Source organism: Cariama cristata, unplaced genomic scaffold (genome assembly GCF_000690535.1).
Source record: "Cariama cristata isolate BGI_N322 unplaced genomic scaffold, ASM69053v1 scaffold13776, whole genome shotgun sequence".
Classification (NCBI taxonomy): Eukaryota; Metazoa; Chordata; class Aves; order Cariamiformes; family Cariamidae; genus Cariama; species Cariama cristata.
The window spans coordinates 14,985-33,516 of NW_009622773.1; the positions used below are offsets into that span (position 1 = coordinate 14,985).

Sequence of the window (18,532 nt, forward strand, 5' to 3'; positions counted from 1 at the left end):
GCTGGAATTAATATATTTAATGCTTCTGGAATCCATGGTATAGTTATGTTAAGGCACCTGGATTCCTAGAATAGCACTTTATATAAAAAGACAATTTGTTATTTTCCCACTAATTAAAATAATACTGTAACCCAACTTGTTTTCTTGTTTCTCCGTCACTTTGTTACACATGACTAACTGTTAATTGGGCAGCTCCTTGCAAGAAATGTGGTTGTGGTATGTGTTACGCAGGCACTTGCATGATATGCAGACAGGAACTAGATGAGTAGTTTAGCTATGTCTTCCAAAAATATGTTTTGCTAGGCAAAGATGCTAGCACTATGACATTTTGTGGAGAGAACTGAAGATTATTTCTTAAGTATGCTGCATACTTCTGTTTAGGGAACATGGACGTAATTTGGTAGAATTATGGTAGCAGCAGACTTGTAAGTTGCAGTTGTCAGTATGTCAAAGGAAGGGGCATCTAAAAATGTTGTATGTTACCGTTTCTTTCTTTTCCTTTAATGCTGGATTTCTTAATTTCAGAAGAAAAGGAGGAAGAAGAAGAAACGGAAGATGCGGGTTTGGATGACTGGGAAGCTATGGTTAGTGACGAAGATGGAGAGAAAGGTGGGCATGTAAATACCACACAGATGCTTTTTCTGATTAAGAGGCTTCTTTGGGCTGAGTCTTCTGTTTCTGTAGAAAACAATATTGTATTTAGATTCTCCCCCTACCCCACTAGAGAAATTGTGAGGCAGATGTGATGATAAATAGATATTCTTCTCAAAGGCAGAGCTTTCAGAAACTGCACAAATACTGCTCAAGAAGACCCTTTGGAAATGCCCATATGTGCAGTTATCACCTCAAATAAATCAGTTGGGATTTTTTGTTCCTTTTCTTGGGACTAAAAATCCTCTCCTCTTAATATGTGCTTAAACCATCTCTGGGAGTTTAGGGAAACCTTTTACCTGGTACTGATTTCTCTAGTAACCATTCCAAAGCCGTAACAGTTTTACTACACAAATCTGGCAACACCTAGGAGAGTACCTTTGAGAGAAGTTCTCAAAGAAGTGGAGGACTAAGATGGTGTGAAAGCTAGTGTGCATTATAGTAAGTTCTAGATACCTTTTCTCGTCTGCTTCTTTGAGAGGCAAGTGCAAAAGAAAGGAAAGAATTGCCAGAACGTTCATATTGCTGCACGTATATGCCAAAGTCCATATTCTGTCTGCGGCCAAGAGCAATGTTTGTGGGGAAGTTAGAGCTGTGCAAGAATGAAGGGATAACTTCTCAGGTGCCTTCTTCCAGTGGTGGAGAAAGCCATGTTGCTGCCAGTCTTCCTGAACAGGAGTTGATTACTGTTCTTAGCGCTTCCATGATGGGTCTTCATTGTTTCTTAAGATCAAAGACTATTTATCAAGCCTTTTTTTTGACTTGCTCTGCCCTATACTTCCAGCACCTGTGCTTTCAAGTGTAGTACTTGATGTGCATATATGTACAGCAGTATGGATTTTATTTCAGCACAAGTGTGTGTTCCTGTAGTAGTGGACTGTTCTACTTTGAGTACTAAGGGCTGCTCGCCTTCTTGAAAGTCTGTTTTCGTCTGTTACCACTGTCTTGGGGAGAATGTCACATCTCACTTCTTGCTGCTTGGATTTGAAGGATCTTCCAATGTGATCCAGAAAAAGAGCCTTCCTGGGAATTAGACTTGGTGTATTACTAAGCTGATGGACTTTCAGTGTAGCAAGGAAACATAACTAATCTCTAAGAGCAGTGAGCCTCCTAGCAGCTATGTAAGGAAGAGAATGCATGGCTTTAAAGTGTTCATTAGCTTGTCTCTTACAATTTCACAAGTATGATAAATGGGAAGCTTTCAAAGAAAGAAAATTACTTTTTGATAGTTCTTTTTGTTTACTGAAGAATTCCTCTGAAAAATATTAATCTTCTCTGAACAGTCTAGGAAGACCTTAAGATGAGATTTTTTTAAAGATGTAGAAGAGATCATTTGTTCTGATTGTTACTTCTGCTTAAATGTGTATTCCTGATCAGTAATACACACAATACATGTTTTCTTGAATATAGAGTATTTTGGCTTTCTGTTTTAAAGGTGTTAGGGCATTCGTTCCTTTATGAAGTGCGCACAGTTTTAAAGAATGTCTCTGAATATTTGCAAATGATGTCAAGCATAAGTGTGCTGATAATAGCCTTGTTCCCCCCACCCCAAACTCACTCTGCTTGCACAGATTCTAAACACAAGTCAGCAGCTCTGAACATGAAACACTTTTTTTTTATATTGAAAATTGAAAAATGATCTTGACTAGCGTTTCTTGAATGGAACCTACTCTCAGTCCTCACTATTCTATAGTAGTCTCTCTTTGATTTTTTTGTTGCCCTCTCCCCCACAAGTATGAATTTAATAGAGAATTTTTACTTTAGATTTTGGGTTTTTTTTTGACAGAGAGCAAACCTGTCCACATTGAAGTCAAAGAACAAAATGAAGTGGATGAGGAAGAGGAGGAGGAAGAAGATGAGGAGGAAGAGGAAGAAGAGAGTGAAGAATCTGAAGATAGTGAAGGGAGTGAAGATGAGGATGAAAAGACTTCAGATGAGAGAGAGGCAGACTCCCAAGCTATTGGAAAACAGTCTATGGAAAAAAAGCCCAGCAAGGAAATCAGCTCTGATTCTGAGTACGACTCTGATGATGACCGCACTAAGGAAAAAAACAAAGCTAAACGGAGAATCGAGGTATTAAGATACAGCTTTATTTGAACAGCTGGACTCTTGTGTTGTATAAGAAACAACTTAATCTTCAGTTCATTGAAAAGCCATTTAACCATATTTGTTAAAATAATGGCTGTGTCATGACTAATATTTAGGCAGGTGCAGAAATTGGGTTAATTTAACAAAAAAATAACTGTTTTGGCCTGAAGATGAAATATTTGGTTTTAGACAACTTGATCACAAAGAATGCGCACTTCAGTGTTGTTCCCCTCTCTCTCTCGCCCTCCTGGAGAAAGAGGCTTTTATCCGTTACAGGTATCCTTTCACAGTTAAAAAAGATGTATTTCTAAACTGTTCAACATTTTTATGGCTGCTAATATCCTCTGTTTCCTTACCTGAGATGATGCTTCAGAATGCACCATCAATAGAACAGTATAATAACAGCCTAGTAGGCTAAGTAACTGAAAACAAAACCAAACAAAAAAACTTCGCTGCTAGTTCTAAATTTTTGATTTGCCGAAAGAGGGATGACAGACCTTGAATCGCTTTGAAAATTTAAGTCCTACAGTTAGCTCTGTTTTAGGTAGGTAATTAAGAGGTGAGCTGTGGTTTTTGGTTTATACTTACCAATTTTTATGTTTCTTTTACATAGAAGCGCCGAGCTGAGAACAGCAAAAATATGAACACTGAAAAGCTCAGAGCACCAGTTATCTGTGTCCTGGGGCATGTAGACACAGGCAAGACCAAAATTTTAGATAAGGTAAGATGTGGAATGTGAAGGCACTCCCTGTGCATCTTGTTTATGTTGAAACTAGAAAGAATTAAAGTGTACTTAAAGAGATGACTTTAGTTGCTTACATCCATTTCTGGTCGTCTTTTCTCTTTAGCTCCGCCATACTCATGTGCAGGACAGTGAAGCTGGTGGTATCACTCAGCAGATTGGTGCGACTAATGTTCCCCTTGAAGCTATTAACGAACAAACTAAGATGGTGAAAAATGTAAGTTATAGCACTTCTAAGACACTTTTTAAAAAAAAATATGAAATATAAACTTGTTTAGGCCTTGTGAGATTTCCTGACATGGGCAGGTGTACTTTTCTCCCATCTCTTATATTGGGGTTGATTGGTTTTAGTTCCTATCCTCCCCTGGCAAGGGGAGACTGTCTCATTTTTCATTTTAGTTGATACATTTGGTTTCAGTTAATTCATTGCTGCTTCTTCAGAAAAATATGCAAATACTGCTTACTCTGTTCTGGATGGTACTCATATGTACGTAGACTGCTTATTTGTCAATATTTTGATTGTAAATTAAGACTTTTTAAACTTATTGAGTATACTTTCTGTTAAAAGCTTACCTTTTTATTGTGTGTGCTGAAATTGGGCCAGTTCCTGGGTGATGATTGTTCTTGTGTTACAGAAATAGTAACTGTTCTGTATTCCTTGTTTTAGATACTATATCCTATTTTGTTTGCAGCAGCAGCTGACTGAAAAACCGTACTAGTGATGGCTTTCTCCAAGATTTTACTCAATTTATTAAAAGTGTAAAGTCAGTGGAGAGGAGGAAATCTTCAAGACTTCAGTAGCCTAAACTATTTTTTCCTCTGCAGGCTGCCTTGTCTTACAAATTTTAGCTGAGCTTATGGCCACTTGATACCTACGGGAATGTGCTGCATCTTTTTTTTTTTTTTTTTTAATATTGAAATGAGCTTTGGTTTATGGAGGGTGCTGGCCTGCCTTAAAATATGTATCTGGATTTTTGAAGTGAATGCTGTCAGCTCTTAGGTTTTTTTCTCCTTGTGTAATCATCTTTACAAGATGCTAATATTTTGAAATGTTAGTTTGACAGAGAGAACATAAAAATTCCAGGCATGCTGATAATCGACACTCCAGGACATGAGTCTTTCAGGTAATGTTTTCTCACAGCATAGTACTTCCCAGAAGTGATGGCTAAAGCATCTAGATGTATTTTTAACAAAGTGTTAGGTCTTTACCTAATCCATTGTGTTTCTTCTGACTTTAAAAAAAACAAAACCACAAACCAGCCAACCTAAAGTAGAGGAAGAATAAGTGGATTTGCTTAGTTTGCAGATGTTTTTTATATCTAGTTAATTGCTGGCCTTTTGTATCTGATTAATTTTCTGCCTTCATGCTAATTGAGCCATGATATCTGAAAAAGCATGTAAATAACTTTTTTCTTAATAGTTAGTGTAAGAGGAAAGACGGGAGCAGGAAGCTAGCTGAAGAAGAACAGGTGAGGATTTCAGGTGACCTAAGTACTCTATGAAAAATTAAAACTTCTCTCCTATCCTCCAGTTCATAGTGTCCCAGTTAAGGTAACTGAGTTCATAAGACTGGAAGTTACCAATTGCACAAGTCAGCTGAGTCTTAGCAGAGATCGTGTGCTGTTTAGGAACACCAGTGGCATGCATGCAAGCCACTAAATCAACTTTTAAGTTTAAAACATGATATGCGTAACTGTACTTGCTAAGGTAATGCTCAGGTGAAATCTCCAAACAGAAGGGTTAAAACTTTGCTGTGATATTCTTAAACATAAACCTCTGCAAGCATTGAAATGCTGTGTCTTAGGGCAGTTGGTAATGTTCTCGTTAGTTCCTTGGCATCATACCACTTACAGCTCTTCATCTTCTAGTCAGGTTTTCTTCAGCACCAAAGATGTCTGAAAATCTTAGTGTTTATGTAGTGTTGTATAATAAACTGTCTTGTTTAGATTTTGCACTCCTGTACTTCGCTGTAATGTCTCAATTCTCACTGAGAAAAAATCAGAACACGTCTTAACTTGTAAAAAAGTATAATAATATGAAAACTTTTGGGAGAATAATAATTTCTTATTTTTACTTACATGTACTCTAATATATTATGTTAAATGGAATTTATACAGTGTGATTTGAATATTTTTTATGTAGTTTACATTTTTGAGGGAAAAATAACTACTTCATCAGCTTTAGTTTTTTGTTAGTCAATGTAAGTGACACTGTATTTGATGTTTTTCTTAAAGTTCTGCTGCTACATGACTGACTTATTTTTTAAATATTTTTTTTCTCTTTTAATGCCACAGCAATCTAAGAAATAGAGGAAGCTCGCTTTGTGATATTGCTATACTTGTAGTTGACATCATGCATGGTTTGGAGCCACAGACAATTGAATCAATAAATCTGTTGAAATCAAAGAAATGCCCCTTTATAGTAGCTCTCAACAAGGTAAGATAGCTTTTTACTCTCATAGTGTGTTTTTCTACTCTAACGGTGTATTTGGCTTCTGGCAATTTTCTGTTGTCTTCCGTGAACTTGAATTGTTCATATAAAGTCTGAAGTAGTGGTTCTTAGATCCCCTCTGTTGCATTTTTGATGTCCTTGATACCCTGATGGCTTTACAGGAGCTTTGCTGAACAATCTGTCAGTTTTTCTCAGAGTCCTTACTGATACGTTTCTTTACCTTATGTAACTTCGATATATGGGTCACGCTTCTGGAAGTTGTACTTCAGTTATGTTTTTTTTCTTGCACCTACTTGTGTGGGTTTGTGTGCAAGATGAAAGACAAGATGCACGTTAAAGTCTTTATTTTAGTTACTGATACTTGTTAGTTTGACTTAAAGACATGCTGGCTTTTAAGCTCATGGAACAGTGATGTTGATCACTGGTGGGAAGTATTTCAGGCTCTGCAATATAAGATAGTAAAGCCAGTTATTTTCAACCTTGTTTTAAGAAATCCTGTGCATGAGAAATTACGCTGGCTGTTTGTGATGACTTATATGAATTATAATAAGGAAATTACTTGTGTCTAATGACTTTGGATGTTATCTGACATGCTGACAGAGGACTTACAGAAGGAGATTCATGTGCAGTGTAAAAATAGCAGTATACTTTAAAAAATGAAATGAGCGATAAGATTGAAGATTGTTGGAACAGAGGAGGCCATTATCTCATTGCTGAAAACAGCTGCTTTTAAAAAAAAAACCAAAAACAAAAGCAAAAGCAAAAACAACAAACCACTATTGGATGGAGAGGTGTTAAGACCTACAGTGAGCCTGAGATTAAAGAGCCAAAAGTTCTGGCATTTCAGGTTCTAGTTTTATCATTTCACCAGGCTATAATCCATTTGGACTAAGTCCGTCCTGCTTTGAAAACTTCCGTAGGGAAGTATTTCTGAATTATGCAGTTGTGTCTTTTGAACAACCCTCCTGTGATCCCTTCTCTGTAGCAACATGGGAAAGGGTCCAAATTCACCAGTAAGTTTTAAAAGTTCTTTGTAAAACTAGTACAGTCTCCTTTCAGGAAAAAAAACCCTTTCGTGGGTTTTGGTTTTGTGTATGTGAAGCTATACATGTGTCTCTTCTGAATGTTTTACCTTTAACTTGATGTAATTAATGTATATAAACTTTTCCCATATGAACCTAGATTATTATAGCTTGAATCTTTAAATCCTGAAGTAATACTGCTATCATGAAATACTGTCTAACATTGGGTAAATACATAAACAGAAATAAATATAGCAGCTAAAGCAAATAAAAAGATTTAATTTGATTACTGGAGCAAATAGATGGCTAGCTATGTAGGCTGGTAAAGTTTTTCTCACAGATGATGTCATAAGCATAAAGATGCCCTGTAGTAAGCTGCATAAGATGACATGTTACTGTATTTTCAAGATTGATAGGTTATATGACTGGAAAAAAAGTCCAGATACAGATGTAGCTGTCACCTTAAAGAAGCAGAAAAAGAATACGAAAGATGAATTTGAAGAACGTGCAAAAGCTATCATAGTGGAATTTGCGAAACAGGTTGGCTGGACTATTCGAGGTTCTTTGGTTAACAGAAGTGATAGTAAAGGGGGTGGTTGGTGTGGTGTGGTTTGTGTGTGTGGTTTTGCTTTGAGTTTGTTTGGTTTGTTTTTCTTTTCACAAAACAAATTAGAATATCAAGAAAACTGTCACATCTCTTCTGACACATTGATGTTTACCTCTCTAAGCCAAACTTTGATGTTGTTAAATTAATCTCTTTTAACTACTCCATCCTTAGAGTGCTAGTTTGGAGAAAAGTAGGAGCTAATTGCTGAGCGTAGTCAATGGAGCCATGAATAGCAGATTAAGTTTCCTGTCCCTATTCTTTCTGTCATTGGGAATCACATGGGAGAATCCCATCTGTCTCTTGTTCCCTTGGACATTGGCAGGGCATGAATCACATCAGTTCTGGGAACTTCTGTTGGCAACACGTAATGCTGTCTGGAAGCTAGATGTGGTAATTAGCTTTATGCTATCCCTTACTGCTTCCAAGTGTGGGTTGAGGATTCACGTTCCACAGCATACTGTCAGTAACAATGTGGTTTTTCTTAAATTGGGATTTAAAAAATGCAATAGTAATTGCCTGGGGTTGAATATTACTGTTAATACTGATGTGTATGTATGTTTTTCTCTATATAACTATTAATCCTGATTCCAGGGCTTGAACGCTGCCTTGTTTTATGAGAATAAGGATCCCCGCACTTTTGTTTCTCTTGTACCTACCTCTGCTCACACAGGGGATGGCATGGGAAGTCTGATAGCTCTTCTCGTTGAGCTAACGCAAACTATGCTGACCAAGAGACTGGCTGAGTGTCAGGAGCTGAGAGCTCAAGTCATGGAGGTAATTCAGCAGCTGTTCTTTGAAATTCATCTAGAAATCTCTCCCTTCCCTGCCCCCTTCTTCCTGGTAAAAAAAAAAAAGTGTGTTTGAAGTGCTTAAGTAGGGAGTAACTTTTTTCCTCTTTCATTCAGGTTAAAGCACTGCCAGGCATGGGCACTACCATAGATGTTATTTTGATTAATGGCCGCCTGAAAGAAGGAGACACCATTATTGTTCCTGGGGTAGAAGGTCCTATAGTAACTCAGATCAGAGGTCTTCTGCTACCTCCTCCTATGAAGGAGCTACGAGTTAAGGTATGGAAACTGGTTAGCGTATTGACATTTAGAGAAGATTTAAAACCAGGGAAAAAAACCCAACCAAGTTTTATGAAAAATGAGAATGTAGTAGAGTGCAGTTATATTAGCAGTATCTAAGGATGACTTAAAGGGGAAGACAGTGCACAGCTAGTGTTTTTGTGAATGTACTTCTGAATATAGCTATTGGTGTGTCTCTTGTAACAGTGGCAAAGAAAAGGGTCAAGGAATTGCCTTGCAGCGAGGATCAAATGTGTATGCTTTAATAAGGGATTCAAGCATGTGGCTAAGTGTGAGAGGGAGATACCCATCTTAAATGGAAATTGGAGTGCACGAGTACAGTGACTTCTGAGTTAAAAGTACATATTATTAGTAAAAGTGATTTTTTTTTAATAACAAAAATCATATAGACTTAGATTTGAGAAAAGGGAACAAGGGAGTTGCTAGGAGTAGTTGGTGAGTCGCAATGACCAGGACCTCTGCAGAATCTGCAGCCTTTTGTTATTTTCAAGAGTTGTTGGAGGTTTTGCTTCCTTAGTCTTAATAGACTGGGGAGAGAGACTGAGTTTGAGATCCTGCCTGTATTGCTTTCCATGAAAGGAGGAGGAGAGCCACGGAAACCAAAGGCTATAAATACATTAATACATACATTAATATTAAATACGTGCAATTCAAAGATGATGAAAAGAGGTGCTCTGATTTTTTATTTTTTTTTTCCTGCTTAAAAGGGAAGGAATAAGTGTCTGTATGGATTTTGCTTAAGGCAAAGAAAACCATACAGATAACCTAGGTGAATGTAATAGGACAGGCCTTAAAGGTTTGGTTTAGAGGTGGAAAACTAGTACCGGAGTCCTAATCTGAGGCTATAACAATTGTGGTGTGCTTCATTTCATTGGAGAACTGTGCTCTGCAGGCCACTGTAGTCCTTAGTGTTTAATCTAGTTCCTTCCTGCAAACTTTGATAGTCTTGTAACGTCATACGAGTAATTGCTGGGGCATGGGTTGATGTTGGCATTCTCTCTCTGCCACGGTGATCCTCTGTTGTGAGACCATGGTGGCCTCGGAGGTGCTGAAGGATGCAGTACTGGTGTTGAGGTGGAATCTGAGCAAGAGCTGCTTGGCCTGCTATAAAGAAGACAAGAGCCACTCGTCCCAGTTGCGTGTATGGCAGTCTAATCGGCCATGGGGTAGGACAGGTGCCTTGGAGAGTCTCAGTCAGGCTTCCCACTCTGGAGCGCAGCTTTACAGTAATAAGTTGATAATGGCTAGAGCGCGGCAAAAGGAAAATTGACGTTTATGCTTAGGTTATGTTCTCTGCTTTGGTGCAAGCTGTTGAATATATCCTGGTACCGTGAGGAATGAATTGAAAGCATTTATGTCTATTTGCTTCCCTTTATTTAAAGCAGAAGATAAACTGGTGTGTGCAACTTTTATGAGACTGAAGTTGTTTTTGTGGGACTGAATAGCAGCAGACCCAGATTTTGGGGTGGAGGGCTAAAGAACAGAGGCTTGCAGGAACCAAGTGCTTACTGAGGAAGGAAGCTGCCTTGCAGTTTTACTAAAAGGATGGGACATCTCCTAAATAAAAGAAATGAAGAAACAAACCAGAAGATCCCTCTAACATTGGTTCAAAGGTCTTCAGAAAGAACTGCTTCTATGATGCCTTAGAGCCATGCCTTGAGTGGGGAGAGATCGTGAAGGTTCTCCTGGGTGGGCAGGGGCACCTAGGAAAGGAGCATGGAACTATGGACATGAGAAGGCTGGGTGGGAGGCCTCCAGTGGGAGAATGAGACAGCTCTTCCTGCACAGAGCCTTGGGCTGGATCAGCTAAGCTTTACTGCTTTTAGTTGAGCTGTCAGCATCTTCCCCTTGTGTCCCTATGGGGCTGAATTTGGGTTTTCATAGTGGGTAGCTGCCTATCACTGCTTGCTCTTTACTAGTCTATATTCCTTTTCGGCCTCCTTCTCTGTTTTCAGCTGATTCCCCCTGCCCTGCCCCCCTCGGTGGGCATGGGGGGGTATGTGAAAGGATAGGAGCATGCAGACTGCAGCATGCAAATGGAAAGTAGAGAAAATCACTGATGAGAGATGGGAGCTGGGCTTCACTGTCATGCTCTCCGCTGCGCTTGTGGGTTCCTTAGCTGCTCAGCACTACTTTGTGTTGCTGTGTAGCAGCAACATGAAGCCTCTGCTAGTGTGTGTTCTCCTTTTCAGAACCAGTATGAAAAGCACAAAGAAGTCGTTGCTGCTCAAGGTGTGAAGATTCTTGGGAAGGATTTGGAAAAAACATTGGCTGGTTTGCCGCTGCTTGTAGCTTATAAAGAGGATGAAATCCCAGTCCTGAAGGTGAGATGGCTAATGTTGAGATAAAACACTTAAACTGAGGGTAACTGAGTTCTCTCGTGATGAAGCTCATTCAAATGTTGAGAGCTCAGTATGCAAGTAACTCGCTTTTTTGGTTGTGTTTTAAAAGCTATTACAATAACGTGCTGTAGCCTTGTGTCCACGTGAAGCATTAGTGTTGTGATGTTTTTAGTATCTTTACCCTTAGCTTTTCCCTGATATTTTGCTGAGGTGTCTCTGCTGGTAGAATAAGGCTTGAAAACAAGTCTCATAACATAGTTTGACTATACTACAAATAACCGAAGTGGTAATTAACATAATTGATGCATATATTTCAATTAAGTTATATTAGGCAAATACCTGCTAGTGGAGCTCTTCAAACTATCATAATTGCAAAGCTGATTTAAGTAAACTTCCTTTGTGACTTACACTTCAAAAATGGCAGAGGAAATAATGTAGCTATCTTAAAACCAAAATTGAGATGAGATGCTCCTGTTCTCCAAAGTCAGGAAGTTAGTTTAAAAAGGAAACTCACATGTTGATAGTTTACTTTTAACCACAATTTTACTTTAGCCTTTACTTCTTTAGCCTTTACTTTAGCCTACTTATCTTTGCCTCTAAAGGGAGGTTAATCTTTCCTGTCCTCCAAATACAGGTCTTGCTGCTGGGTACGTATGAGTATATATGTAAAGTGTATATAGTAGATATGTGATGGCTTAAAGTAAATGGCAACGCTATTCATCCGTCAGAGGAAAAGACTGCATGTTTGGGTTTAAAAGGCACAAGCTCTTAACAAATATTTTTTTTTAAACTTCTCTGAAAGCAGGAAAACGACCTTGCTGCTCTTGCATCCTATAGGCCTAAAGACCTAGGCCTAAAGAGCGTTCAGAATCCTTTGCAGCTCATGGTTTTATGAGTGTCTGCATTTAGAGCTGATGCTCAGTTAGGCAACCAAAGATACTGCCACTCCCTGTGGGGGGTGTGTTCACTCAGTCTTGCCAGTAGAAGCTTACAGTGCTGGGGAGAGCAAGGTGTAGTCTGCAGAGAAATGTTATAAACTCCCAAGATGGGCATCTGCTTTGTGGTTTTATCAGTGTCTGGTTGCCTAACTGAGCATCAGCTCTAAATGCAAAGATACTGCCACTCCCTGTGGGGGGTGTGTTCACTCAGTCTTGCCAGTAGAAGCTTACAGTGCTGGGGAGAGCAAGGTGTAGTCTGCAGAGAAATGTTATAAACTCCCAAGATGGGCATCTGCTTTGTGTTGTATAATCACCTTCATGCAAAATCCTCAAGTCTAGTTCCGTTCAGACTTTTCTAATGCCAGAAACAAGCAGCAGTGTGTCACAGGGCTGCGTATGACCTGTACTGCAAGTCTCTGAGTTGGTACCTATCAGCACGGCTGTCACCTACTTTCAGCAGGTCATAAACAGAGTACCCTGAGACATAAATAGCAAGAGAACTAAAACTTGCTTTTTTCTCTCCTTTTTTTTCCTAAAGGATGAACTAATACATGAACTGAAGCAAACACTGAATGCAATCAAATTAGAAGAGAAAGGTGTTTATGTCCAGGCTTCTACTTTAGGCTCTTTGGAAGCATTACTTGAATTTCTTAAAACATCAGAAGTGCCAGTAAGTACTTCTGTGCTGTATCTGATGTTGTTGTTCTATGTTTTAGTTGGTAACTGTTTCCTTTCGACTCGGAAAGATTAGTGACTCATTTATGTGGCTTTCTCCTTCAGTATTCAGGAATTAATATAGGTCCTGTCCATAAAAAAGACGTTATGAAGGCATCAGTTATGTTGGAGCATGACCCACAGTAAGTAGCTTCTTTGCTTTACTATGTTGATAAATGTGTGGTGGCGTTTCAGGAAGGCCCCCCACTTAGCTCTGGTTCTGTGGTCCGTCTAGTAAACTGTTTGACTTATTTTTACTTACAGATACGCAGTCATTCTAGCATTTGATGTGAGGATTGAACGTGATGCACAGGAAATGGCTGATAGTTTAGGAGTTCGAATTTTTAGTGCTGAAATAATTTATCACTTATTTGATGCCTTCACAAAATATAGACAAGACTACAAAAAACAGAAACAAGAGGAATTCAAGTAAGTAAGAGCTGTCCTATTCTGGATGCTCCCCAAATAACAATGTCTCTATTTTATTATAAACGAAATTGCATTTAACTTCTTGTTTCCATGTTATTATTTAACATGTTGTTCTGATGGGAAGGAAGGAGACGAGGAAGAGGATAGGGCCATAAATTGGTAATGTTCAAGAATTCAGTACTCCAGTCTAATTGTTTACATCTAGGATTAGGCTTAGTAGGGTGAGACCTGTGAAGCAGTTACAAGATTTAGCTAAAACTATCATGTAATATGGAGTGTTCTTATTACGGTTTGCTTTGCTTACTTGGCTTCTGTTCCTAGTTTGTGACAGATGGATTAGTCTTGCAGAGTTAAGAAAACAAAACTAAAGGGATTTGGATTCTGTTGTTTCATATTTATGCAATTCCAGTGTACAGGGCTTAATTCTGACTGCAGTAACATGAATATGCAATCATTTACAAATTTATAGGGACTCAAAATTAATTTTTGGAATCTGTGTCATTGGGTGATCCTCAGTAAAGTAAGGAGAGACAAAAGAAATGATAATGTATTTCATTTCATATTGATCCCAATTTGAGTTTGTATACTTCAGCATTTAAACATATTTGTTTGCTACACAAACAAAAATCTTGAGTTTTTGGAGTCCCTGTGATGGCTTGAGGCAATAATATTTCTATCCCTGTGCTCTTCTGAGACTGTAAGTGTGCTGTAAAATGACTTTTCCTTTGGTCTTGGTCTTAATTGACTGCCCAAGCCAGTCAAAACCCATGCCAGCCATGCTTGATTATTGTTCCCTATAGTTCTTGAAGATCAAGTATTGACTAGGATTAGCAGGACTGGAGAAGAGTGTTTGTGTGTGGGGTTTTTTCCCCTGCTTGATTTCTCCCCAAGTGACACTCCTAAAATAAATGCCCAGGCAGTGTTGGAAAAGGCAGAACTGTTAATGTTGTGTGCACTGTTCCCGTATCTATTTCAAAATGCCTTTTCTTTGTCATTTTCCAGGCATATAGCAGTATTTCCTTGCAAGATGAAAATACTCCCTCAGTTCATTTTCAACTCTCGTGACCCAATAGTGATGGGTGTAGTTGTGGAAGCCGGCCAGGTGAAGCAGGGGACTCCCATGTGTGTACCTAGCAAAAATGTAAGTAAGCGCCGCTTCCCAGTGGACGTTTGAGCTACCTGGTAGTTCCTGGGGCGATGCACTGGGAAATGCCTGCATGCCTTTCCCCAGCGTACAGAGGTCTGGTAGGAGATGAGATTCAGACTTTTAGATCAAGTCTCTTTCCTGGTGATCAGCCACCTTGCTGTCCTCTGCTCGAACAGAGTTGAGCCCTGTAGCGGGGCACAGCCTCCTGACTGCTGCAGGGCCCTGCCACTCAACCACCCTCCTTCCCCGCCCCTGCAATTTCTGTATTGTGATATCAAGTAACGAGTAAAATTGTCATTCCTGGTAGCTAATAAGCAAGGGAAGTCAACTCCTGACATTAAGGGATAACAAATTGATATCCTGGATGACCTATGGGTTGACGTCACTGCCCTTTTCAGTATGACATGCTTATGGTGCCGTATGTTTTGCTTTGCCACTTCTGAGGTGGCCACTCCAGTAGTGCAGTGCTTCATACCACCAAGTTGGTACATACAAACAGGAATTTAGAGAAGAGTGTCTGCGCAGAGGTTTTGTGGATGTGCGTTTACAGCTTCTTCATTGTATTACAGTTTGTTGAAATTGGAATAGTTACAAGTATTGAAATAAACCATAAACCAGTGGAGGTTGCAAAAAAAGGCCAAGAAGTATGTGTTAAAATAGAACCTATTCCTGGTGAATCACCTAAAATGTATGGACGACATTTTGAAGCAACAGATATCCTCGTCAGTAAGGTAAAAGCAACCTGCATTTTTGGAGTGGGCTTATGACACAGTGGTGGCTTACTTGAAGTGGAAATGTTGCGTGAAGCCTGAAAACACGCACGAGGAACCTTCTGTCAGAGACCAGCAGACCCTTGAAATGGTTCGTGTGCGGCATGGTTCAGCCGAGTTTCTCTGTAGCCTTGTTTTGAGGTTTGTAGTAGTGTCCCTCAGGAGGACCGAAGGAATGAGGTACAGCAGCTAAAGACCTTGCAGCTTACTGCGCCCGAGAGGGTAAATGCGATGAGCTATTTGCCTACCGTTGTACGTAGCTGGTGCTCAGAGCAGCTTAGCAGTCCCCCCCAGCATCACAGCGTCATTGTGTTTGCCTAGTTTTGAAACTGTGCAATCAATAGCTGTACTTTAGTTGCTCTGATTCTGGAACACTGGGCTTAGATGAGGAGATGATCCCTTGCTCAGTTTTTTCTGCTGTCAGAAGCAAAGCCACAGCTCTCCACGCTCCCAACTGCTGTAGTTACTGTGTCGTAAGAGAGCCCCCGCTACACACATACCAGGGGCGAGTACCTACAGGGGTGAGTACCTACAGGGGCTCTTCAGGTGGAGCTGCAGGGCCTGTGACAGGGCCTGGGAGGTGGTGCTGGTGCCGCAGGCCCTGGGGAAAGCAGGAGATCCTCTGCGGTGACGGGTTCTTGCCTTACCGCACAAGGCACGAGATGGTCTGTGCTGCTGCGGTCCTTGAAGAGCAGGAGAGGGATGTGAGGAGAAAAGGGAAGCTAAGGGGATGGGGCATGCAGCAGCTCAGTAGCGAAACTGGGATCAGAACGAGCTCTACTGCTGCGCAAAGCGATGCTCTTTCTTCAGATTAATCGCTTTCAGTGCACTAAAAGCTGCATTTATCAGTATGCATGTGTGTGTTTCTGATGGGTTTGTCTTGTGTGTTACAGATCAGTCGTCAGTCCATCGATGCTCTGAAGGACTGGTTCAGGGATGAAATGCAGAAGTCTGACTGGCAGCTTATAGTAGAGCTGAAGAAAGTGTTTGAAATCATCTAGATAACTCTTTACAGCAATGGGGAGGCAGGAATAAACGCACTATTCCTGTTCTAAAAGTTACCAACAAAGTCATATATTGAAGACAGTGTTGGATATATCTTTGGGAGGAAAATATGTGGATAAAATGTTTTCCATGAGAAACCAAGAAATTTACACTGGTTTGACAGTGGTCAATTTACATGTTCCCATGGTTCCAATGTGCCTGTTCACCTCTCCTACTGCCCTTCCTAATACTGGCTGCTGTTTTAAAGTTTGCCCTTCCTTCTCTTACACCTTCCTTCCACCCTTTTCCCCCCTCCCTCTCTCCAAAATAAAGTAAAATAAATTGAATTTTTATTACAGAACTAAAGCTCTTTCACTTTTATACTGATGAGATCAGTACTGCAGTATTTGATTAACCAAGCTTCTGCAGACTTTGTGATTCTTGGGACATTTTTGATGTAAGAAGTACTTCTTTATTTATGCATACCTCTTCCCTTGACTCTCTTTTCCAACATTCTTCTGCTTTGTGCCTATATAAATTTTTTTAAATAGACAATTAGGCAATTGGCTATTTCTGTATTTGCTTTGTGTGAAACGATGATGTAAAGCATAGTTGGCCGCCTTTTACTGCTTGTACAGTTCATGAAAGTCGACCTGTAATCATTATAACGCAGAGCCGCAAATAAAAGAGATGGACATAGTAGCCCATTTGTTTTACAGTGTGCTTCAATAAACACAGTTTCACTTTGTGGGCTGTGGCAGAGGTAGAAGTGCCAGGCGGAGGCTCGGCCCTTGGCAAAGTAGCAGAGGCGTGTTCCAGCAAAGGCCTCTTTTCCTCTGGCTTCACGTCCCCTTGCGGAGCGCGCGCTGTGCGTGGCGGTGACCTCGGTGGCTCACGTCTTGTACCGTGTTCCCCAGGCTCCGGCGTTGCAGGCCAGGTGCTCAGCAAGTCACAGTTCCCAGAGCGGCTCTGCTGGGAGGAGTTCAGAGGCGACATCTCTTCTCCAGCTGCTGCTCAGAGCTGGGGTAAGCACCTGCAAAACGGTTTTCTGCGGGCGAGCGGTGACTTCGGGTGCTGCATCAAAGCTGTTGAGTCGTCTGACAGCGAGGGACTGAGCCAGCTCAAAAGGCGTTTGGCTGACGTTGTTTGTGATGACCAGGAGTCGGTCTGTAATCCCAGCCTTTCCCTCCCCTTCCTTCCTTCCCTCCCCCATCGTCCCCTGCTTAAGATGACAGCTCGACATATCCCTAACCAGGTAACTTACAGCTCGCATTGACAGCAGCTAAACAAACACTTTTCAAAAGCACAAGCTGAAACAAAATCCATAATGATCTTTGGTGTAGCTGAGATTTTTAGCATTTAAAATATTTACAAGAATTTAACTTGTAAGAAGCAGTTTGATCAGACTTCTTCTGTCACTTAGACTACTTTTTTCTTTTTTGTTGGAAAAATCTGAATTTTGTAATTGGGATTGTGCTGATTCCATTACAAAGGAACATTTAACAACTTGCCTCCTTTGGCAGCGGGATTTAACTTACCAGAGTTGTTTTGGTTTGTTAGACTTTAAACTTGCCATTGGAAAGGACCTTTTCTAAAGTACAGTTGGTGTGTGGCGCAGATTCACATCACTGGGGGTGTGGGTGGTTTAGTATAGAATGATCACAGTGAGGAGACTGCATTTAATTGTTACAATTTTCTTTTACAAACTATGCAATCATGAAAACTACACTAATAAAAGAAGTTCTTAACACCCAGATGTCAAACGTTGTGGTCTTGACGTATTCTTGATTGTTTCCTCGAATGTGGAAGGGTGTTCTTCCCATAGGTAAAAACTCCGGGAAAAGGATCATGCTATTGTTGCAGGTTGCTGTTGTGGAACTGAGAAAATACCTTCGCTAAAAGGCTTTAAGGAAGCAGGTAACCCTTAAATATATTTAAGGGTTTGAAGCGGGGATCACTAAGGGAGAATACAAATACAAAGAGCCTTACTCAGTTAAGTAATGCTTTGGGTCCCTTTGTTTAAAAAACAAACCAGAACTGCTAGTTTCAAGTATGTCTTGAGCAGCACTTACAAAAACAGAGTTCTGTACCTGAAGTTTAATTGGTAAAATGTGTCCTTGAATTTCAGCAAATGTATTCCTCTGTGTGAACAGTTAGCAGTGCGCTTTTCTTAAATGAGGAAAAGAGGAAAAAAAGGCACCTTCAAAAGCAGCAACTAAAGGGGCTCTGAAAGACCCAGACTAGAAACTAGTGGAAACCCAGACAACTTGATTCAGGTAAGGTGTCCCCCCACTCTCTGTAGGTACCTGTCTACAGACAGATGCAGTTGTATCAACAGGTATCAAACAAGCTAACATGAGCTGGAAGTGTCAGTCTTGTCTTAACCAGAGAGTGGTTGAGGTTGGAAGGGACCTCTTGGAGTCACCAAGTCCAGCCTGGCCCATGCTCAGTATAGAGGCAGCCAGAGCAGGACTGGGGGCATCGCCACTGATGGAGGATCCACAGCTGCTCAGGGTGGGGGGTGTGTGTGTGTGTATAAAAAGGAACGTTTTGTAGCAT

General features: G+C 40.3%; 2 protein-coding genes across 2 annotated transcripts in view; one reads left to right on the forward strand and one right to left on the reverse strand.

Moving 5' to 3' along the window:
* Positions 1–16,669, forward strand: part of EIF5B (eukaryotic translation initiation factor 5B) — a gene marked incomplete at its 5' end in the record, with an annotated part of 22,859 nt that extends 6,190 nt beyond the window's left edge. The window contains 16 exons of the mRNA XM_009702482.1: positions 526–609; positions 2,438–2,724; positions 3,353–3,460; positions 3,588–3,698; positions 4,538–4,605; positions 5,776–5,917; positions 7,363–7,494; positions 8,153–8,335; positions 8,467–8,628; positions 10,842–10,973; positions 12,468–12,599; positions 12,710–12,786; positions 12,908–13,072; positions 14,075–14,213; positions 14,789–14,950; positions 15,883–16,669. Of these exons, the coding sequence (XP_009700784.1) occupies positions 526–609; positions 2,438–2,724; positions 3,353–3,460; positions 3,588–3,698; positions 4,538–4,605; positions 5,776–5,917; positions 7,363–7,494; positions 8,153–8,335; positions 8,467–8,628; positions 10,842–10,973; positions 12,468–12,599; positions 12,710–12,786; positions 12,908–13,072; positions 14,075–14,213; positions 14,789–14,950; positions 15,883–15,990 (2,192 nt within the window). The remainder of the gene's footprint in view (positions 1–525; positions 610–2,437; positions 2,725–3,352; positions 3,461–3,587; positions 3,699–4,537; positions 4,606–5,775; positions 5,918–7,362; positions 7,495–8,152; positions 8,336–8,466; positions 8,629–10,841; positions 10,974–12,467; positions 12,600–12,709; positions 12,787–12,907; positions 13,073–14,074; positions 14,214–14,788; positions 14,951–15,882) is intronic.
* Positions 16,242–18,532, reverse strand: part of REV1 (REV1, polymerase (DNA directed)) — a 49,520-nt gene continuing 47,229 nt past the window's right edge. Inside the window, exon 23 of the mRNA XM_009702480.1 lies at positions 16,242–16,251. The gene's annotated coding sequence lies outside the window, so the exon portion shown is untranslated. The remainder of the gene's footprint in view (positions 16,252–18,532) is intronic.